The sequence below is a fragment of the Otolemur garnettii genome, unplaced genomic scaffold, assembly GCF_000181295.1.
Source record: "Otolemur garnettii isolate 467f Iridium unplaced genomic scaffold, OtoGar3 scaffold00122, whole genome shotgun sequence".
NCBI lineage: Eukaryota > Metazoa > Chordata > Mammalia > Primates > Galagidae > Otolemur > Otolemur garnettii.
Genome location: NW_003852517.1, coordinates 3,096,317 through 3,118,050, shown reverse-complemented (window position 1 = coordinate 3,118,050; position 21,734 = coordinate 3,096,317). Strand labels below are relative to the sequence as shown.

General features: G+C 43.1%; 1 protein-coding gene across 1 annotated transcript in view; it reads right to left on the bottom strand.

Annotated features, from left to right (window-relative positions):
- Positions 1-3,859: 3,859 nt before the first annotated feature.
- Positions 3,860-21,734, bottom strand: part of SIDT1 (SID1 transmembrane family member 1) — a 93,853-nt gene continuing 75,978 nt past the window's right edge. Inside the window, exons 15-25 of the mRNA XM_012810051.2 lie at positions 20,661-20,734; positions 19,581-19,704; positions 18,953-19,070; positions 18,039-18,175; positions 17,311-17,419; positions 14,209-14,285; positions 11,335-11,381; positions 7,285-7,390; positions 7,094-7,204; positions 5,622-5,735; positions 3,860-4,209 (exon numbers count right to left, since the gene is read on the bottom strand). Coding sequence (XP_012665505.1) covers positions 4,147-4,209; positions 5,622-5,735; positions 7,094-7,204; positions 7,285-7,390; positions 11,335-11,381; positions 14,209-14,285; positions 17,311-17,419; positions 18,039-18,175; positions 18,953-19,070; positions 19,581-19,704; positions 20,661-20,734 — 1,080 coding nt within the window. The 3' untranslated portion in view covers positions 3,860-4,146. The remainder of the gene's footprint in view (positions 4,210-5,621; positions 5,736-7,093; positions 7,205-7,284; positions 7,391-11,334; positions 11,382-14,208; positions 14,286-17,310; positions 17,420-18,038; positions 18,176-18,952; positions 19,071-19,580; positions 19,705-20,660; positions 20,735-21,734) is intronic.

Below are 21,734 nucleotides of genomic sequence, written 5' to 3'. Positions count from 1 at the left end.
TAAAGTTTCTGTTTTTAGTTTTTTAAGAAACAGGGTTTTGCTTCATTGCCCAGGCTGCGCTGGATTTGGACTCCTGGCCTCTAAGTAGCTGGGATTATAGGCACACAGCGCTGCACCCAGCTGAGGCCCAAGCACTTGACCTGGTTGACCATGGTACCTTAATATTGAGGAGACAGTAAAGTTTAGTCATGTAACTCTATCTTGTTTCCTCCAAGTGTTAACAAATAACTGCTATAAATAAAAACACAACTACTACAAGCTGTGCGGCATCATGATAAGTAAGGATATTAAGCAGCTCCAGGCAGAGCGTTGCTTTACTCTTAGTGCTTTTTCTTAGCTCTGACAGCATCGGAGCGTGTCATTTCAAAACCTGAGTGATGCTCCCCTGCTTCCTCTTTCTGGGACCTGTTTTGTCACTGCAGGTGGAAGCCCTCTCCTCACACAGGCTGCACAACCAAGCTTGCCCAACAGAACGTCTGTGTTGGGGGGTAGGGTGGACGTAGCATTTGCACGTGGCACTCCCTGACCCTCGGTTGTTAATTGCTTCTGGAGAGGAGAATCGCTAGGTTTTCTTTCCTTTGAGATTCCTAGGGCACAGATGGCAGTGATGAGGCGTGACTCTGTGCACAGCCAGGCTTTCCACTGGGGCCTGACTTTGGCAGAACTTTTTCATTTGAGTTGGAAGCAGCATATTAAGGGCCACAGTTGCTGATATGGATCAATCATGGACATGCAGGGATGGAGGATGGGAGGCTGAATGCTCTGGCAGTGTCTCTGAAGGTGAAGAGGCCTCCCAGCCCTTAGGGGCTCCTGGAACTGAGAGGGCAGATAGGAGAGCCCCTGAAGGAGAGTCCCCAGCCAGCCAGCACACCTGTGCTGGCCCTGGCTCCCTGTGGGAACAAAGAGGTGTGAGCTGAGACTTCCTCTGTGCCTCTGTGCTCACACTGCTGCTGGGCTCTTGTGTAGTGTCCTGGAGCAGTGCCAGCTGAGGATCAGAGAGCTTTAGTGACTTATCCAAGATCACACAGCGAGTAGGTAGACATATTTGGACTAAAGTCTGACTCTAGAACCTTTTTTTTTTTTTGAGACAGTTTCACTTTGTTGCCCTGGGTAGAGTGCTGTGGCATCACAGCTCACAGCAACCTCCAACTCCTGGGCTTAGGCGATTCTCTTGCCTTAGCCTCCCAAGTAGCTGGGACTACAGGTGCCTGCCATAACACCTGGCTATTAGTTTTGTTGCAGTTTGGCTGGGGCTGGGTTTGAACCTTCATCCTCGGTATATGGGGCCAGTGCCCTACCCACTGAGACACAGGTGCAGCCCCGACTCCAGAATCTTTCTCGGTTTCTACTGTTCCTTCCCTGAAGAATGTTTTTGTTTCTCCCTTTCCCTCACATTTTAGACGTAGAAATTATCACCCGGAGTGAGAAACATTTGGGTATTACTCGATTTACTGACATGACTTTCGCAATCCCACAGAATATTCTGGCAAGTGCTTGGAGTTACAAAGGAAGCAGCTGCCACCTTCTCTGCCCCAAGGAGCTGGTTTGGTGATCTCTTTCAGTCATGGAAAGTCCCTTCCCCAGATAGACTGTGGTTTTCCACTGGCTTCTCCTGCTGCTAAAATAAAACCAGGCTAATCCCTCACTAAACTGTCCAGTGTAAACAGGTGGAGTTGCCTCTGCAGCATTTGTCAGAAGTGTGGAAAGGTCCTTTTTTTATGTGCAGTTTCGCCCCTCTTGGCTGCCACTACCCTGTCTTGCTCTAGCTAAACTGCTCTCATTTCTTCTGAGCTTGTCCTGCCAGGAACCTCTTCAGAGTGATTGTTTTTCTCCAGTTACCCTCCAGTTGAACTTAGCTTTCTGAGTTAGCCTTCCTTTCTTTTTAAAAAAGTGATGTCCATGAACACAGGCAGGGGTCAGCACGGGCACCGCAGCACACGGTGCACTGTTCAGCTGTCTGACTCTCCTTGTTCCCCTCCACCCCTGCCCTTGTGTTAACCTCACACTTGCAGCCAAATGACTTTCTCCAACCATGAGATTGGTGCTGCAGAGAGAATTAGCAACACATTCATTTAGAATTGATTTTTTTTTTCTGAGACTGAGTCTCACTTTGTCACCCTGGGTAGAGTGCCGTGGAGTCATAACTCACAGCAACCTCAAAACCTTGGGCTCAAGTGATCCTCTTGCCTCAGCCTCCCATGTAGCTGGGACTACAATGCCAGTTATTTTTGGAGATGGGGTCTCACTCTTGCTCAGGCTGGTCTTCAACTCCTGAGCTTAAGCGATCCACCCACCTCAGCCTCCCAGAGTGCTGGGATTACAGGCATGAGCCACTGCACCTGGCTCCTAGAATTGGTATTTACAAAATAGGCTTAGTCTTGGTTTTCAGTCCTGCTACAGAGAACAAAACTGACCACCACAATGTGTGACTTTATAGGCCAAGACACACAGGATCAGAAAACGGTCAAGAAGGATCCATCCTTTTCTACCAGCCCCCCTCTGACATTCTCCCAAACAAGTTACCAAACAGGTAATGTACATATCTTAACATTTATTCACTTCAGGCCACAGGACTACTTGAATGGACTTTGTTGTTTACATTTCCTCAGTGGGTCCTTTTCGGATTAGAAACCATGAGTGCCTTAAAAATAAACGAATGAGGTCAAACAAGTTCAAACATGTTTTAGAAGTTAGGTTGACAGAACCATTTAATTGGTGGCCTTCATATGGCCTATGGAGACCAACAATTTTTAAGGACTCAAGAATAACAACAGACCAAGTACAAATTTGGAAGTATTTTAAAAAAATCACCACATTGTTCATTGAAAGCATCTTTGTGTTTTTAAAGTCAGGAAAACTTGTTCTTCAGACTTCTAAAATATAATTTTGTACACCATACAAATATTTTAGATAAAGAATAATTTTTTTTAAAAGAAAGTTTCTGTAATGAATGATCAGAAAAGTAGAGGTGAGAGGTGACTTCAATTTCACAAGCAAATGTATAAGCATGCTCTCACGTGTATGTCTATTTTTTGATTATATCACACTCCAGGCTGCAAGGGAGCCTGGTCCCAATGTACTTCTTAGGGCTGCCAGGCCGTGTGTGAGTAGAACTGGGACGCTCAGCTTTTCAACACCTTAAAGGGGAGAGAATGAGAGTCAAATGTAACCAAGATACAATACTGAATTAGCTGTGCTCTTTGTAGTGAGAGGGGACGAGGAAAGTGTGTTCCTCCTGAAGAGTTAGTCTTGGGAACTCCAGGAAGCAAGTGTGGAACCCCAACATACAAAGACAGATGTGGAGGACCCCTAGGGTATGTCCTGGTTAGAACACTTATTTCTTCCTTAAAGGCAATGTGGACACAGCATGGAGCTGTGTGAATTCGAGGCTAAGTGCTGATCCCTTTGAGGAACCTGTAAGGTGATGCCCACCTGCTGGTGTGATTACCAGTCTCTTGACACTGCTGAGTTATTTCCTTTGTTTCTCCTGCTGCTAGGAGAGGTTTGCCTGTTTCCTCTTCCACCTTGGAGCTGACAGGGCTTTCCGAGCTGGTGCCAGAGTGATGGCCTCACACGCAGCAGTGAGATGAAGACACGAAGGAATAAGTAAGCACCCAGGCCTTGGTTGGTCCTAGAGACAAAGCCCAATCTCATGTCCCTCCAGGGGCGTCAGGAACCTGGGGGGAACCTCTGGTGCTTCTTCTAAGGACACGACTAGTTGGTGCCACTAGAATATCTATTGCAGTAGGTGGGGCTTGGGTCCATCTCTCCACCATACTCTGAGGAATCACTCCCTCTTGGGACCTTGGGGAAGTGACATCTAGAGCAGTGGGTGTCACAGAGGTGCAGACAGAGGCAAGCCTAAATTTCCAGCTGGGGAATCCTGCCATTGCCAGCCAGTCTAGGTGAGGGTGGCAGGGCTCCCAGATAGTGAGTCAGTGTAAATGTGTTTCAGTCCTTGCCCCACTCACAGAGCTACGGTTGTGGCCTCCTTCTTGCAAGTTTAGATTCCCCAGCTTCTTCTTCCAGAGCTGACCCTACAGAGGGTGAATGAGCATTTGGCAGTGGTTACTTTGCTGTGGTCGCTGTATTTTTCTTGAACAGCACCAGGATTGATCGCTCCCTCTCCCCCTCTTAGTCAGAGGCTCAGAAGACAGGGATCTGGTCTCTCCGAACCACATCCAGGTCATCATCCAAAGTTAACAGAACCTGAAATGAGAGGAAGGGAGCGATGAAAGGGTTGTACAGTCACCGTCACACTAAGAAGTCTCTACTTTCTCTCAAGCTCCCACAGACTGAGGACTGAGCCCTTCCCTCATTTCCCTGTCTTGTGCAGCTCTCTGCAATGCCTTGCTCTCAATAAGCATTTATTATGATTACATGGTTCAATTATCAGCTACATTAAACTTTTGGTGAGGATTTATTATGTGCTATTCTAGATGCTAGAGATATAGCTTGAAACAAAAAAACCCCCCAAAATCTAAACTCTCAATGGAGCTCGTCCAAAAAAGGACTTTGGACATAAATACACGAGTGAAAAAGAGTTTGCTAGATAGTATTGTACACTAAAGATAAAAACTAAAGTAGGAGGGAATATAGGAAGTATGGTGTGTAGGGAGGTAAAAGGATTTAATAGGCTGCCCTGGGAAGTCATTACTGAGAAGAGGACATTTAGATCAAGACTTAAAGGATATGAAGCATTTTTGCACAGAGCATTTCTATAACATATAAGGAATGTTCCCTCTTTCTCCATTTCTAGTTCCCTTGACTACCATTGCCCCCACATGGGACCTTAGCACCTTACCACTTTGGTTGTCTCTGTCTCTAAAGGAGAGTATCAGAAATGGAAGTGATAAGGAATGTTGGCACTGATTGGTTAAACTTCCCAAAGTGGCCACTAGAGGGTAGCCCTGCTACACTTCTGAGGTTACATGGCAGGCCTGAGACTGCGTGTCCACTGTTGAAAGGTTGTTGTTGCTGGACTCACATATGGCACCATAGGCTTTGAATTTGGAAAAGTCAACATTAGTTTTAAAGAATGCCAAGAGCTGTCATCCAGGGTTGACATAAGAGCACATGGCTTCTGAAAAAGGAGCTGGGGTCCTTTCTTGTATTACAATAGAGGGAATACAAGAAAGATTTTGGAGAGATTGGTTAGAAGGCAACGGAGGCCCGGCTGCTATCCTGAGCCACTCCAGGAATCTTTAAAATATCTATAAAACATTCAGTGAGATTAGAAGAGGAAGAGGAACGTGAGCATGGCATAAGAAGGAATAATCCAATGTTAGTAGAATTTTGATGAATGCCCAAAGTGGCTCCTGGGGGAATTCTGGGTGTGTGGGTCTAATGACCGTTTTAGTCCAAATGTGCTGTGCAACTTAGGGGAAATGATTTCATCATTCTGTGTCTGAAAATATTGAAGAACAGAGGGAAATTAAAAACAAAGATGTATCCGAAGGATATAATATTTTAAAAAGAAGTAAGATCATCTGTACACTGAATTATGAGGAATTGAAAGGGGAAATTACAGAGCAGTAGAAAAGGGGACATCAGGATGAGCAGAGAAAACAACAATGAGAGAGAGTACAAGATGTAAAGGGAGAAGAGAGTAACAGACTCACCAGGAATGAGAAAAACAGGGCAGTCGCGGAGAGGAAGTGCCAGATGTCATGGTCATCAAAGAATTCCAGCAGGACACACTCTCGGTTCTTCTCCCGGGACTCAGCTGGCGTGCCCTGGAGGAGAGTGAGGAGGACACAGGCAGGATTCTCATAGTTGGATTATGTAGGGGTTGAACATCCTGAAAGCTACAGTGCTTGCTGCTCCTAAACCTCAGGCTCAGAGAGTCAGCTTCTAAGAAAGCCTCTGTCCACACAAAAACTTGTATACGGACGTTCACAGCAGCACCATTCATTCAGAATGGCCAAATAGCGGCAATAGCCCAAACTTCCACCAACTGGCGAATGGATAGATAAAATGTGGAATACCTATACACTGGAATATTGTTCAGCAAGAAAGACAGATGAGGTACTGATCTGTGCTATGACATGGCTGGACCTAGGAAACACTGTGCTAAGTGAAAGAAGCCAGACACAAACACCACGTATTATTTGGTGCCATTTCTATGAAATGTCCAGAATAGGCAAGTCGATAGTGATCAAAGGGAGGTTAGGGACAAATGAGGAGTGGCTACTAATGTGTAGGAGGTTTCTCTCTGGGGTAAGGAAAGTGTTCTAAAACCTATCGTGGTGATATAGTACTAATTTCCTAGACCTCAGTTTCGCTGTGAAATAGATGTAATCAATACCCACACCTGGTATTTGTTGATGGATGGTGAGTAGGAGAAAGCCAGAGAAGATTTTTGCACAAGTTAACCATCCATTGGGACTAGGATCATAATACAACATATAATGAAAATCAAATCTGCGCCTTATATAGGGCTTACACTTTTTTTTATTTTTAATTTTTTTTGGCAGTTTTTGGCCGGAGCTGGGTTTGAACCCACCACCTCCAGCCTATGGGGCTGGCACTCTACTCCTTTGAGCCTCAGGCGCTGCCCTACACTTTTTTTTTTTTTTTTTAATAAAAAAACAAAGTCTTGCTCTGTTGCCCAGCTAGAGTGCAGAGGCATCAGCCCAGCTCACAGCAATCTCAAACTCCTGTGTTCATGCGATCCTGCTGCCTCAGCCCCCTGAGTAGCTAGGATGAAAGGAACACACCATCATGCCAAGCTAAATTTTTCTGTTTTTACTAGAGACAGAGTCTCATTCTTACTCAGGGTGGTCTTGAACTTATGGTCTCAAGTGATTCTCCCTCCTCAGCCTCCCAAAGTGCTTGGATTATAGGCGCGAGCCACCATGCCCAGCCTGGGCTTACAAATCTGTGAAGTGCTACCCTGAAGGCGATGACCACATGCCAGTTCTTGTGCATCTATGTGCAGATATCAAAAACCCTTTCTTTCAGAGAAAGGTCACATTTTCGAGAATGAACAATGGATAACTAGAAGAAAGAAACAACTTAAGAGAGGGAAGTAGAAAGGTCAAGTCAAGGTGGAGAGAGACCTTCTTTTTGGACAAGAAAACTGACCTCTTACCTCCCAGCTGCTGAGATTCTGGAAGAAAAAATACAAGGCAGCAGCCCACACCACAGCGGTGGCCACAATGCAGAAAAGCGGGACCGGGAGGACCTTCTCTGAGCTGCGAAGCTGTGGGGTGAAAAGCAGATGCAGGAGCTGGAGCCACGGCCTGCGGGAGGCCAGGGCACTGCCCCCGCGCCCAGGCCTACCTTCATGATGATGTAGAAGGCCAGGTACAGCAGCAGGTTGCAGATGAAGATGCCCAGCATGTAGGAAGCGAAGTCCCTGGGGCGGCATATCAATCCGAAGAGGGCGCTGGGGACACAGGAGGAATGTTGGCAGCAGTGAAGGTGGATTTGTAACCTCGCTGGGTTTTTCACTCCCTCATCCCCATCGATGGGGGTCAGTTTAAAAAAAAAACCAAACACTTTAACTTATAAGTAACTTTCTTTTTTTTTTTTTTATTGAATGGTAACTGTGTACATTAATGCACTTCTGGGGTACAGTGTAGTGTTTTCACACACAATCCAAAACACTTCTATCAAACTGGTTAACATAGCCTTCATGTCATTTTCTTAGTTATTGTGTTAAAATGTTCATATTCTACTCATAGAAAGATTCACTTGTACCCTTGTAAGATAAACCACAAAAGTGAACCCTAGAATCCATAAGTAACTTTCAATTTATTACAAGAACATTCATACCTAAAGACTATGTAAAGTTCTCACAAGGGACTGTACTATAAATAGTCATCTTTCCTCTTTGGTTGAAATGGAGGGTTTTCCCTACACCTTTCAGTTTTTTCACTATTACTATGTATAAGGAAAACTGTGATGAATAAATGAATACCTTCAGGCACATTGAGTCTATTTGTTCCTTAGAATAGATTGCTAGAATCATCTTCATACTCAGCTTGATACACATCCCCAAATTTTTGCTTGCTGTCCATGGTTTTAAAATTAATACTGAAGTTTATTTGGGCTGGGATTTAACTTAACTTTTATTCTACTTTCTATTCAGTTTTAACAAACTCTTTATTACATAGTATTACTTCTGTTGTTTTGAAAATTTTTTGAATAAACATACATCCACGCACCTACGTGGGTCATTACAAAAGTTCTGAGATATGCAAATACCAAGAAACATAAAATTTAACCAGGTGGAAAATGAGGCCCTTCCGAAAACACTGGTAAGCCCAGCAAGTCGAAACTTGCACAGGTGAATCAGAAAGGACTCTGTCGCCAGGCTCATGCCTGTAATCCTAGCATTCTGGGAGCCCAAGGCATGGATTGCTTGAGCTCAGGAGTTTGAGACCAGTCTTAGCATGAGTGAGACCCCATCTATCCAGGAGTTGTGGCAGGAGCCTGTTCTTCTTGTTGGGAGACTGAGCAAGAAGATTGCTTGAGCCAAGAGCCTGAGCCTGAGAGTTTGAGGTTGCTGTGAGCTATGACACCACCTCACTTTACCAAAGGTGACAAAGTGAGACTCTGTCTCAAAAAATAAATAAATAAATAAAAAGAAGAAACAAAATAAAGGATGCTGTTGATTGTATTTCTTGGAAGTAAAATAACAGATCATAACATGCTGTGTCTCAAAACTTTCATAGTGACCTAGGTATTAAGAAATATCTCTATGTACATCTATAGCTTATTGGGTATCTGTCCTTTCCATTCTGATTTATATTTCTAATTTGTAACTTTGGATCAATGCTTCACTAGTTCATTATTGTTTTATAATATGTTAGAGCATCTGGTTAAGCTAGCCTGTGTGATCCCATTTGGTAGGCACATGTAGCTATTTAAGTTTAAATTAATTAAAATTAAAAAAAATCTGAAAACCTAGCTCCTCAGTCACACTAGTCACATTTCAAGTTCTCAGGGTCTATGTACTAGCAGGTATTGTATTGGACAGTGCAGTGTGGAACATTTACCTCATTCCAGAAAGTTCTACTGGATAATGCTGGGCTAGTCACTATACCCCTCTGCCCTGCCTTCCTTCTGTTACTCTTCTTTTTCAGAGATCTTTGAAATTTTTGCTTAACTAGGCAAATACATTTTAGAATTATATACTACTAACTTAATTACAATTCTAATTCTAAATTTATATATTAATTTGAAAAGGGATATTTTTGCCATAGTCAAACTAAATGGCCCGATATCTCTCTTCATTTAGTTTGCATTAGGTCTCTAATAAGGAAATTAGTTTTCTGCAGAAAGATTCTGTACATCTCTCAAAATTTATTCCTAAGTATCTTAAGTATAAAGCTATGATTAATGGACCCTCTTTTTGTCCATTTTGAATTCTAACCCAACTTTGTTCTGTGCAATATAGAAAATTGTTTCCTCTCGGATTTTGAAATCTTTCAGTGTACTAGAAGGCTCTTGTAGAGCCTCCACTCAGATTCACGAATTATTGCATTTTGCCACATTTATTTTGGCATTTTCTCTCTCTCTCTCCACATGAATATTTATTTATTTACTTAATTAGGAACAGAGTTTCACTCTATTGCCAGGCTACAGCGCCCTGATATCAGCCTAGCTCACAGTAATCTCAAACTCCTGGGTTCAAGTGATCCTTCTGCCTCAGCCTCTGAAGTAGCACATGAATAAACACACACAAACAAATATACACACACACAAATATACACACACACAAATATATACACACATTTCTGTTTATGTGTGTGTGGTATTACATATATATGGTATACACACACGGATATAACATTTTCCTTCTTTAGCATCATCTAAGTAACGTTCGTATTAAATCAGTCCATGGCTTTATAGAGCAGCTGAGAGGAAGGTGACCCTCTACAGGATGTCCATTTTCCTTCTCTGCCGTACATTGGAAGAAGAGTTATCTTGGGCCACACATTAAATATACAAATAGTAACAAAAGCTGATGGGTTAAAAAAAATGGTTTTTGCATATTTTTCTTGCCATATCCAACACCACATGTAAGCAAAGCAGTCTTCACATAATCTGCATGTGGCCTGCAAGCTGTGGGTCGGACACCCCTGCATGGGATCATCACAGTGTCAGTGGGTCATCATGCTGCCTTCATCCCTGTAGGCCCTGCTGTCCCACAGAGATGTCTGGGAGGAGAAAGACCATTTGCCTTGTCTTATGAGCAGATTGTGGGTTTGGTTTTAGTCATGTGAGAGACAGATATAAGCCAGGTGATTCTGAGCCCCAGAATCATAGTCTCTGGATGTTCGTTACCATGAGATGGGTCCCTTTTCTCCTTTTAGTGCCCTCAGTCACAAGACTGTGGAGTCCACTCCTAGAAGGATGGTCAAGAATAACATGGCAGGGACCTTGGCCCAACAATCTTCTCATCCTGACTCACCCCAAAATAAAGAAGGGACTTTTTATCCTGCGGCGATCTCTGGGGTGACAACATGGGAACTTTCTTCCAGAAGCATATGTCCTCCAAGTATGATTCAAGTTCTTATGACTTGATTCTGGCTCCCTGGAAGGCTTGCTTCTTTCTTCAGTCCTATTCTTGTGTCTTACTGTGTAGGTCGTTGACCCACAGGAGCATAGCAGCCAAGAACCACAGATAACAGTAGCAAAACTAACTTATTTTTTGAATGATCAATACAGTAGATCACTCATTTGAATGTTTGGATTGAGAATGGGTTGCATGAAATAGTTTGGGTTAGCAAAAATAAGCTATTTTACTGTTCTATTTTTGAGGCCATTTGAGGAAAAAAGGCCCATGGGGTTGATGAGACAAAAAAAAGAGAAAGAGTGACATAGAAGGAGTAGGAGAAAGAGACCTAGAGGGAAGGAAAGAAATAGGAAAGAGACTTGCTTTCGCTCACACACATGCATGTTCAGTAAGAAAGAAATGTCTGCAGGAAAGAAAGCCTACGGGTAACCTTTATGGAATGTTCTATAAAACAGTTTGAAATTATGTTGTGTTTTTGCAATAAATGGCATAGCATTGATCTATCTACATGCCTATTGCTTCCATCTATCTGATCCATCACAGATTTCAGGAGTTTTGATGCTTGTCTTGTTAAGGAAACGAACTCTATGCACCAGTGCTTTAGGAGAGGCTGCGATTGACCCACATGAGCGTCCTACTGCCTTCCTTGCAAGAAGAAAAGTGTCTTTCTTCAAGTCTCCAGGGCAAGCAGTTTTATCCTCTCCTTAATTCAGATTTTTTCCTAAAACATAACAGTCCAGGAAAGCTAACCCCAGTGTGACAGACACTAAATAAAGATAAACATGTGTTTTTGTAAGACTACTCACAAGGACCAGTTAACCAGATTCCCCGTGATGAGCAACACCATTCTATCCTGGAAAAGAGGAAGGAAAACATCAAACAAAAGGTTATATATACTACTTTTCTCTTAACCTGCTGTGCCGAAAGCATCAACTATGGGGAAACAATCACCTCAGTGAAAAAAATAACTTTTCTGTGGTCTGACACTGATCCTCTATCAGGACTACCTGGTAAGGCTTCCAACTGCAAACAGACCTGCGCTCATCCCCATGAATGGAGATGTGGTCAGCAAAGCAGGACTCTGGCTATTTCTCCCCAGTGTTTCACAGAGCTGGGCAACTGGGCCCACTTCTCAGAGGAGAGGTTGGTGATGAGTGCTGATTACTTAGTGGTTAAAGGAATTCTGTCACTGGTGCTGTATAATCCAGGACTGTTTCTCCAGGTTATCCTACTTGGTAGCCTCTATTGTAATTCTTGGGACTCAATTGTAAGAAGTTAGTTTTGTACCCAGGGAGGTCCTACAACTCTCAGGCTCCTGGTCTTTACAATGCATGGGCTTTGTAGAAAGTTACTGGGTAGAAGTGAAAATAGATAGGAAAGGTCCATCTCAAAAGACAATGACTCTGCTAGAGATTTATTTGCAATCTGTTCCTGTTCCTACTTAAAACTTTTGGGTGTGATTTGATTAGAATTTAATTTTCTTTTTTTTTTTTTTTTTGAGACAGAGCCTCAAGCTGTCCCCCTGGGTAGAGTGCTATGGCTTCACAGCTCACAGCAACCTCCAACTCCTGGGCTCAAGCGAGTCTCCTGCCTCCGCCTCCCAAGTAGCTGGGACCACAGGAGGCGCCCGCCACAATGCCCGGCTATTTTTTGGTTGCAGCCATCATTGTTGTTTGGCGGGTCCGGGCTGGGGATTTGAACTCGCCACCTTAGGTGTACGTGGCTGGCGCCTTAGTCGGGTGAGCTATAGGCGCCGAGCAGGAATTTAATTTTCATGGACACTCATCTCCTACTTAAAAGCAGTGATTCTTTGCCTTTACATGTGATCCCTCCAATTTGGAGGCAATATCTTCTTTTAAAGAAACATTAATTCACCTATTAGAATGGCCAAAATCCAAAACGTTGACAACAGCAAATGCTGGAGAGGACGTGGAGCAACAGGAACTCTCATTTATTGCTGGTGGGAAGGCAAAATGATACAGCCACTTTGGAAGACAGCTTGGCAGTTTCTTACAAAACTAAATGTATGTTTACCATACCGTTTAGCATTAGCTCTCCTCAGTGTTTACAAAAATGAGTTGAAAATTTATATCCACCCAAAAACCTACACATGAATGTTATGACAGCCTTATTCCTAATTACCAAAACTTGGAAGCAAACAAGATGTCCTTCAGTAGGTGAGTGGGTAAAATGTGGGACATCCAGGCAACAGCTTATTACTCAGTGCTAAAAAGAAATAAGCTAGGAACTCAAATACGTATTACTAAGTCAAAGGAGCCGATTTGAAAAGGTTACATACTGTATGGTTCCAATTACATGACATTTTGGAAAACTGTGGAGACAGTAAGATCAGTGGTTGCCAGGGGTTAGAAGGGAGGGAGTGATGAACGGGCAGAGCACAGAGGATTTTTAGGGCCATGAAACTGTGTGATCTATAATGGTAGGTCCATGTCATTACATATTTGTCAAAACCCATACATCAAGAGTGAACTCTAATGTGCTGTAGACTATGGATTGGGAGACGATGATGTGTCATTGCAAGTTCAGTTATAACCAGGTACCACTCTGGTCTGGAACATTACTAGTGAGGGAGGCTGTGTGTGTGGGGGGAGGCAGAGGCTATACAGGTAATGTCTACACCTTCTGCTCAATTTTGCTGTGAACCTAAAGCTGCCTTAAAATATAAATCTATTAAAAACAAAAAGAAAGAAAGAAAGTCTGTATCAGCTAACGTAAAAAACAAACAAATGAAAGCATTACTTGCCAACACTGATTCACAGCTAAGGTATGACTAACTCTTAATAGGTCCTAATGGGCTTTTTAATTCTACCCTGAATAAAACCCTCCAGCCTCAACTCCTTCAAGTTTTTAGGGCCTGTAGCTCTTGTCCAAGCTCTAGAGAGCTAAAAGACTCCCCCTCTGATTATAAAGGTACTTACTACATCCCTGTGTGCCAGGCCATAACAGTGTTGCTGATTCTGACCATGGCACTGTGCAAAGGCTGAGAGTGTGAGGGGACAATGGGCTCAGAGGACGTAAGTAACGTCCCAAGATCACCGGTCAGTGAGCTAAGACAGAGCTGGGACCAGGACCCTGGTCTCTAGTCTCAATGTAGAAGCAAATAATGTACTGAAAACTTTAAGGGCAAACTCTTAGAAGTATATTTCAACCACCAGGTAATAACCACAATTTAAAAAAATATTCTTGTTCACTGTAAAAGTCAAACAAAACAGAAATGCCTAAGGTGGAAGTGTCAGTTCCTAATGAAAGTGATTGGAGTGACCACATGTCATAGTTTGCTAGGGACAGGCCTGGCTTACGCCTGCTGTCTTGGTGTAATTATTAATAGTCTGCCCTTTTATTTTCCCAAGAGCACTTCTTTGGATAAGTATTTATAGGGATTCTCTGTCTTGATTCTTCCCCCATAGTCATTGTCACTGTTTTACAGTTGGGCACATAGATATTTTTCTTTATGTACCAGCAATTATTTCATTTACAAAAACGGCAACATCCTAGCTTATATTTTATGAAAAAGAGAAAGCAACATACTTTTCCCGCCACTAACTGGACCTCAGCCACCCAGGGCCATCTGGCTCTCTTGACTTCAGGAGCCTTCAGTGAGTGCCCTGAGCCTGCCCCGCCTGCTATCCCTACTCAGGAGCACAGGAGCACGCACATACCATGTACAGAGGCCGGCTACACTGCTGGACACAGTCCGTGTAGAACACCATAGCTGCCCGCCGGAAAATTCCCAAATCTGCTGATGACACAATCATGTGGTAAGAAGGCTTAGTAAGAGAAAACACAAATATTCTGAAGTGGCCCAAGCTTGTGGGGCCAGGATGATGTCATCTTCACTTCATTAAAATGCATTAGAATGCTTTGCATGTAATAGGTGAGCAATAGCTATTTGCTTTAAAAGATGATATTGTCATGGAAGGGGTGCCATATCCATGCATCATACAGCAGAAAGGCAGGCAAGATGGACACTCCCAATAACACTTGCAAATAAGGTGGGTGGCCGGGTGGCCTTATTCTGTCATCTTCAGCTAAGCTGCCTTTAGTTTACTTTACTCTGATGGGGTTTCCCTTATAGCAGGGATGTTATAGAGTCTATCAAATCCCCTACAACATCTTCTCACCCTAGAGAATGGGAAATCTTATCGTGTAAAGTTTCAAATCTGTATTTCTCAGTGTGGTTATAAATTAGTAAAAATTGAACCAAGGGTCCTACACTTTACTAAGCACGTTCAGAAAGGCCATCTGTACCAAAACAATAATCAAAGAAATGTAAGTTAAGATGGCGAGAAAAAGACAGGAAAGGCTTTTCTAAATGCAGTTTTGAAAGGACAGTCAGTGTCAAAGGTAGGCCCGTGAGCACATCAGATGTAAGCCGGGGTCTGCCCAAAGCAAGCTATTCAGTGAGTGCGGATCCCAGCTCTGCTGTGTATGCTACTTTTTCTCTAGGCTACCGGGAGGGAGAGGCCCGGCTCATGACAGCCAGCAGGCTGGGTTGGAGTATGGGCTCCCTTTCAGCCTTACTTGGGCTCCCCCTCTTCCATGGAGCCTGCCCGACCTGGAGAGGGATGTTCCCGGAGCCAAGCTAGCTGACAGTCAGGAGGGTTGCTTTGATGAGGAAACAATCTAGAACCCCAAGAAGGGTGGCTGAACATTACCTGGGCCAGAAACATCTGACTCGATGGAAAGCAGAGGAGAAATAAGAAAAAGAAAACAGTAAGATTTTAAAGAAAGTAGCCAAACAGGTAAACTACTGCTCGTTTTATTTTTTCTCAAAATGAATGACTTTCATTTTGTTTCCTGATTATAAAAGTAATGTTTGCTCATCAAAAAGAACACAGAATGTTTTCTGCCTGTCTCAGACATTCGGAAGTTTCCTATTCCTCAAAGAGGAGGCCAAGTTACCTAGCTCCCCTTCAGAAACTCTACCTCAGCTACACTTTGGGAATAAATCTTCCTCCATCTTTGTGTGTGACATCTTTTTCCTGTTGGGACCCTGACAAGTTATTACATTGTCATAAGATACTGTATTTTGCCATGTATAATGTGTACTTTTTTGAGGGAAAATACAGAGGTACATTATACATGGGTAGTGCTAATTCCTCATTTATATAAATGTTTTTGATTCTTTATTCATGTTTATGCATTAAAAGTCACTCTAGGTTAAAAAATAAATGCTAAAATTCCTTTACAATACGAAAACAAGTACCCAAATATAAACAAATAAAAATGTGAATTAAAAAGAAAGATTTTTCCTGAAAGTTTGGGTCAACAATGTGGGTGTGCATTATACACAGCAAAATATGGTAATATGTTAATTTATCCTTCTTTAAAAAGATAATTTAGTATTGCAAAATTGCACGAGGCAGAGGTGGTATGAATATATTAAAGCTCCTTGGTCAGTGCCTGTGGCTCAAGGAGCAGGGTGCCAGCCCCATATACTGGAGGTGGTGGTTCAAACCCGGCTCCGGCCAAAAGCAAAAAACGGGGGACAAGTTCTCCTTCACAGTTGTTTTGGAGTATTTTTTTGAGGGACCAAGAATTCTAAATTTGACCCTTCCAGGTGTATGGATGTGTATTATAGTGTATTTACCTTTTTGTTAGTCTTCCTTCCTTCTGTCCTTTCCTTATTTTTTCTTTAAAAAATTTAATAGTTTTTTAGTCTGCTTCATAACTTTGAAATTCTTATACATATGGGATGCAGGATTTTATTTGCACTCTTGTTCTGGGCTCTGCAAATATTAGGGGTGGGTCTGTGTTTACACATGGTAATTTGTATTAATGCATACAAAAGAATATTTAAGTCTGGCTTCCTGGAACTTAAAATGATTTAAGTAAATTTAAATGCTCTAAAACGACTTGAATCTGTTCCCATGTATTATGACTGACCAAGAGGTCACAAGCTCCTTCTATCCTTCTTTTCTTCCTTCCTTTTTTTCTTTGTTTCTTTTGACATAGGGTCTTATTCTGTCACTTGGGCACAGTCATCATAACTCACAGCAACCTCAAATTCCTGGGCTCAACTGATTCTCCTGCCTTAGCATCCTGACTAGCTGGGACTACAGGTGCGCACCATCACACTAAGATGATGTTTTCTATTTTTAGTATAGATGGGGGGAGGTCTTGCTTTTGCTCAGACTGGTCTTGAACTACTGGCCTCAAGTGATGTTCCTGCCTTGGTCTTCCAGAGTGCAGGGCCCACCACACCAGGCCCACAAGCTGATTTCTGTGGAACATTCAGTGTTCCCTAAGAAGTTCACGTTGTTGGATGGAGTTCAGCAGGTGTCCTACCTTTAAGATGGGCAAGTTGGCCTCAAAAAGTTCCAGCCCTAGAATCTGAAAATATGTAGTTCACTCTTGACAATCATTTAGTATGTTTAGAGAAATGCTCCTTTTAAATACTGCAAACTGAAAAACATTCCTCTATGTGGAATTAGTGTTATGATGATCATATCATTCTCCAAATGCACTTTCAAAATTGTAGGTTGCAAAGTGTTTGCTGCAAGGAAGTATGCCTCAGCTGGGAGGTGTGGCAAGCTTAGTTTCTCAGCTGAAAACAGAATTAGTGATAATAGCCTACTGCAATCCGATAAAGAAGAGAAAGCTCTTAGAGAGAATATATGCTATTAAACACAGCACAGAATCAGAATTTAGAGCACATGGTCATGGTGACCAGTAACGCTTTCACTTAGGATGGTGAAGGCAATGCCTCCTTTTTCAGTGTGTTAATCCATGTGTTTAGTATAGGATGACAGGTGACTCACCTATCTTGAAACGACCCATGTAGTAGATCTGGGTGCTGAGGGCCAGAGAGGCCAGAATGTGGATTGCAGAGAAGATGATCCAGAACCACACGTCATTTTTTCCAAATACCTAAGAGTAAAGATGGGAGTTACCTTTTAGTAAGAGAACTCACTAAAATTGTTCTCTCATGCAAGGAGTCAAAACTGAGCTCTTGTGCATTCTGTTTTTTCCCCATTCTTGGATGGAACTTACAGAGATCTTCCTGCTTGGTGAACAGGAAAAAGAATGGCTAACTGGCAAGCGAAAATGGCAAAGGGAAGAAATAGGACAGAGAGTTGAATAACAACAGTGAAGGGGCAGTAAGTCTACAGTGGGGGCTGATGCATTTCAAATAACTGAAGACAGCCAACGCTGCTAGCTGCCCATGCACATTTGGAAGGTGGTTTCTGTTCTCTCAAGTCAGTCTCTCCAATCAGGGTGCATATTCCAATTTCACATGAGTCAGGCCCCAACTTTATACCAAAACTATTAGGGGCCCTTTGGCAGGTGCCCAGTACATTATTAAAAATAACCAACTGAATAAATAAGTAAAAGTGTGCTGGGAATGGGTCAAGGATGAGAATGGGTCATGAATGGAGGATTATTCCAAACCTGTTCACCTGAGGTCCAACAAACAAACAAACAAACAAACAGCAACAGGCATCCCAAGGGGACACTTTTGAGTGCAGGCAGGTGGAGAGGCACGCACCACTCCCAGGACAGTGAGCATGATGACCACAGCAAAGGAGGCGTAGGCAGAGTAGGCGCTGGCATTGATGTCCGGGTGGCGGGTCTGATAGAGCTTCAGCATGCAGAGGCCTGCGATCATGTACATGAAGGAGGTGTCTGAGGATGCAAACGAGGAGCCAGGATGTCAGGACTCAGTCAGTGACAGATGATACTATCCAGACTTTTCCTCAGGCTCTTAATAGCCCTTCACTTCAGTCCATGGACTATTATTTGCTGCCCTCAGACTGTGGAGACCTCCCACAAGTCAGCCTCTCTAGACACATTCTCTCTGCAGAACCCTTACACTCTGCTTCTAAACACCTCCAAGGCTGTTCTGAACTCACAGAAGAAGAGCATATAACAAATAGCTAATACAACAAATCACTCCTCTTTCACAGAAGAAAAGTAAGTATTTGACATGATAAAATGACTGACTATCCTCACTTTCTGGGGTATTTACATTTTAAAGACTGATGTTCAATAACAATAACAGAAGAGTCCCTCATTGAGGTGATAGTTTTGGCAGTGTGACAATAAAACGAGTCCCAGGTGGGCATGGGAGGTCACTCTCAACATCCTGAAATATATACCACACTGATCACTGCACATATATAGCTTTATAAATATTTAAATGTTAAATGTCATAACAAATGTTAGTGAGGATGTGGGGAAATAAGAACTCTCACACAGCCAATGAGAGGGAATTCATGCTCTGGAGAGAAATTTGTTAATTTTTCTATAAAATGGAAGCTAGCTGGTGAGAGGTTCTTAGATCATTTCAGCTCGCATAAAATGCCATTTAATTCTTGCAAATATGACTTTAGCATTTGGGGGAGGGTCCAAAATAAGATTCATGTAACTCAAGTAAGTGTAGTAGACATAAGTTCTAATTACCAAACTGGAAGTTGGAGTAATTAGGGCAGACATGGTAACAGGCACTGAGAACACCTTCCATCATCAATGCGATGCCCATAGCATAGAAGAGACCAAAGTGTTTGGGAATTCCATACTCCTGAAAAAGGAGAAAGGGTGGTCAATAGAAAGATGCCAACTGGTGAATTATCCACCATGCCACTAATCTGCAAGTCCCTGCTTTTGGCCCCAGATGGTTCTTTTTTTTTTTTTTTTTGAGACAGAGTCTCAAGCTGTCCCCCTGGGTAGAGTGCTGTGGCATCACAGCTCACAGCAACCTCCAACTCCTGGGCTCAAGCGAGTCTCCTGCCTCAGTCTCCCAAGTAGCTGGGACCACAGGCGCCCACCACAATGCCTGGCTATTTTTTTGGTTGCAGCCATCATTGTTGTTTGGCAGGCCCAGGCTGGATTTGAACCTGCCACCTTAAGTGTATGTGGCTGGCGCCTTAGCCACTTGAGCCACAGGCGCTGAGCCCCCCATATGGTTCATTACACATAATGTTAATATATTATCACACCATCAAGCCAGCTGTCCCTCCCCTTTGCAGATCCCATTTGGAAGCACAACCCTGGCTAGTTCTCTCCTCTGATTTGGCCACCCTCTCCTCACCATAGCAAAGATGTCCTTGGCTTCCAGGGCTCTTCGATGGAGGATGTCCCGGCGCAAGACTATCAGCAGGAAGAGGAAGCCCAGAAGCACGTGGCCCAGGTTACTGAGAATGTTGTTGAAAGCGCTGCAGGGATGTATGAAAATCATGAGGGAGGTAAGGCAACCACAGGGATTCAGAGCATGAATGAATGCACGAAGGGGTGAGTGAACTCAGCATTCAGAATTTTCTACCACTAAAGGTTTCAGGATCAGAAAATCATTAGAAGTCCTCTTTATTCTAACTACTTCATTTTATGATGTTCACTTAGCCTGTGTTTCCTCTCAGGGATGCCCTGTCAGCTTCCCTACCACCTGCCCAATCCTCTCTTGTCCCAATGGCACTGGCATGGTACGAAGCCACCGGCATGGAAAGAGAACTGCTCTAAAGATGGGCAAGCGTTTCAGCTACACCGTGAGAGTGAATTCTCATAGTTGGACCCCTGTTAAGAGTCAATATTCAACTCTCTGTGAATTTCAGGGTAAATGTAAGCTGATCACAGCTAGCAGCTTTCTTTCAGGAAACAGAGGCTGGTTCAGCTCTAGACCAACAAGCCAGCTTCCCAGCCAGGTCAATGCTCTTTCTACTTTGCCAAAATCTAGTGGCCGAAGTTTGGTCTTGGAGGCTTCAGGCGCAGGTCCAGTCCTAACATCACTAGTAGCTGAGGGATCTTTAGCAAATCCTTACCTGTCTTCATCTAAAACTAGGGATAACAATGTCTCATGAGATTGTTTAATGGCTTGAACGAGGCAGTAGGCTGCCAGCTCGTGCCTGTGAACAAATGCCATCACAGCCAGGTGCTTGACATTTTCAAAATCATCATTACCCTCTTCTCAGAAGTTCTCCTTAGGAATGCTTCCTGAGGCCCTCAGACAGGAAGGAGAGAGGCATACCTCATCTCAACTTCTTGGTTCAGTACCTCTTTACCCTTGGTTGGGATAAGGTTCCACAATTATTTTTAGCATTTAGAAAAACTGGAATGACAACATTAGACAGAAAGGCATCTTTAAATGCCTCACGGGCAACTGGAGGACTGGGTTTACCTCAGGACGCCCAATGGGTGTGCACAGAGGAAGTTGTAGTAACAGATGTCCTGGTTGCCAGTGATATTTACCACCTGTAAAATTAAGAGTGAAAAGAGGAAATGTGGTTTTTTCACGGTCCTCTGAGCCTGAAATCAGAAAGAGTAGGCAGGGCTTCTCCCAGGGATGCTCAGTCATGGATTTGCAAAGTAACCAATGCTCCTTCTTAGCAGGGATGGATCATTATCTGCCACCATGACACAGCGCAGGCACCTTTGTTTCCTTTAATGTTACCACCTTGCGTTGAATGGAGATATTTCATGTGCCCCCTATGCAGCCTCAAGGTAGAGTTCGACTAGTGTGTTTCCTTTGTTGTCACGATAAAAAGACTCTGAAAGGATGCTCACATTGGGACTGGCCTTTTAGGACTACCGTGTTATGTCACACTTTCTAGACTAATGCTGGGGGACATGGAGCTGTCCCATCCTCAGGGTAGAAATGATTATGTCAGGAAGGTTGACATGAGGAGATGAATGTTCAGTTTTCTGTATTTGTCACCATCTTGATCAAGAAACTTCCCAAATCACAGCAGAGGTGTATCTTCTGACAGGGCTCCAAAGTATGCAGAGAATATTTAGATTATAAACAGTGGTTCTCAAATCTCATGAAGTCCTTGTCCTCATTACATAATAAGTATGGGATTGACTAAATATTACTAGGCTATGAGCTCTCAAAGTTGTCTATAAATTGGAATCACCAGGGTTTTAAACAATACAGATGCCTGGTTTCACTCTCTGAGACTTTGATCTAATTGGTGTGAGGTACAACCTGGACACTGGGATTTTAAAAAATTCCCAAGGTGATTTTAAAGCACAGCAAAGGCTGAGAGCTCCTGCATTAGAAACACTTTCAGCCGTGCCATTGTACATAGGCTTTCTCTTGTGTAATAAATGTAGAGAAGGTCACTTAGGTGGACCCAGATGCTAGAGTTCTGTGAAAAAGCAGTGAGGATTGTCAAGCTGTTTCAGTATGTATTTTGTTTGGAATATTTTAACATTTTTCGTTATTTTGTATTTTCTTTTTACTTTAATTTTT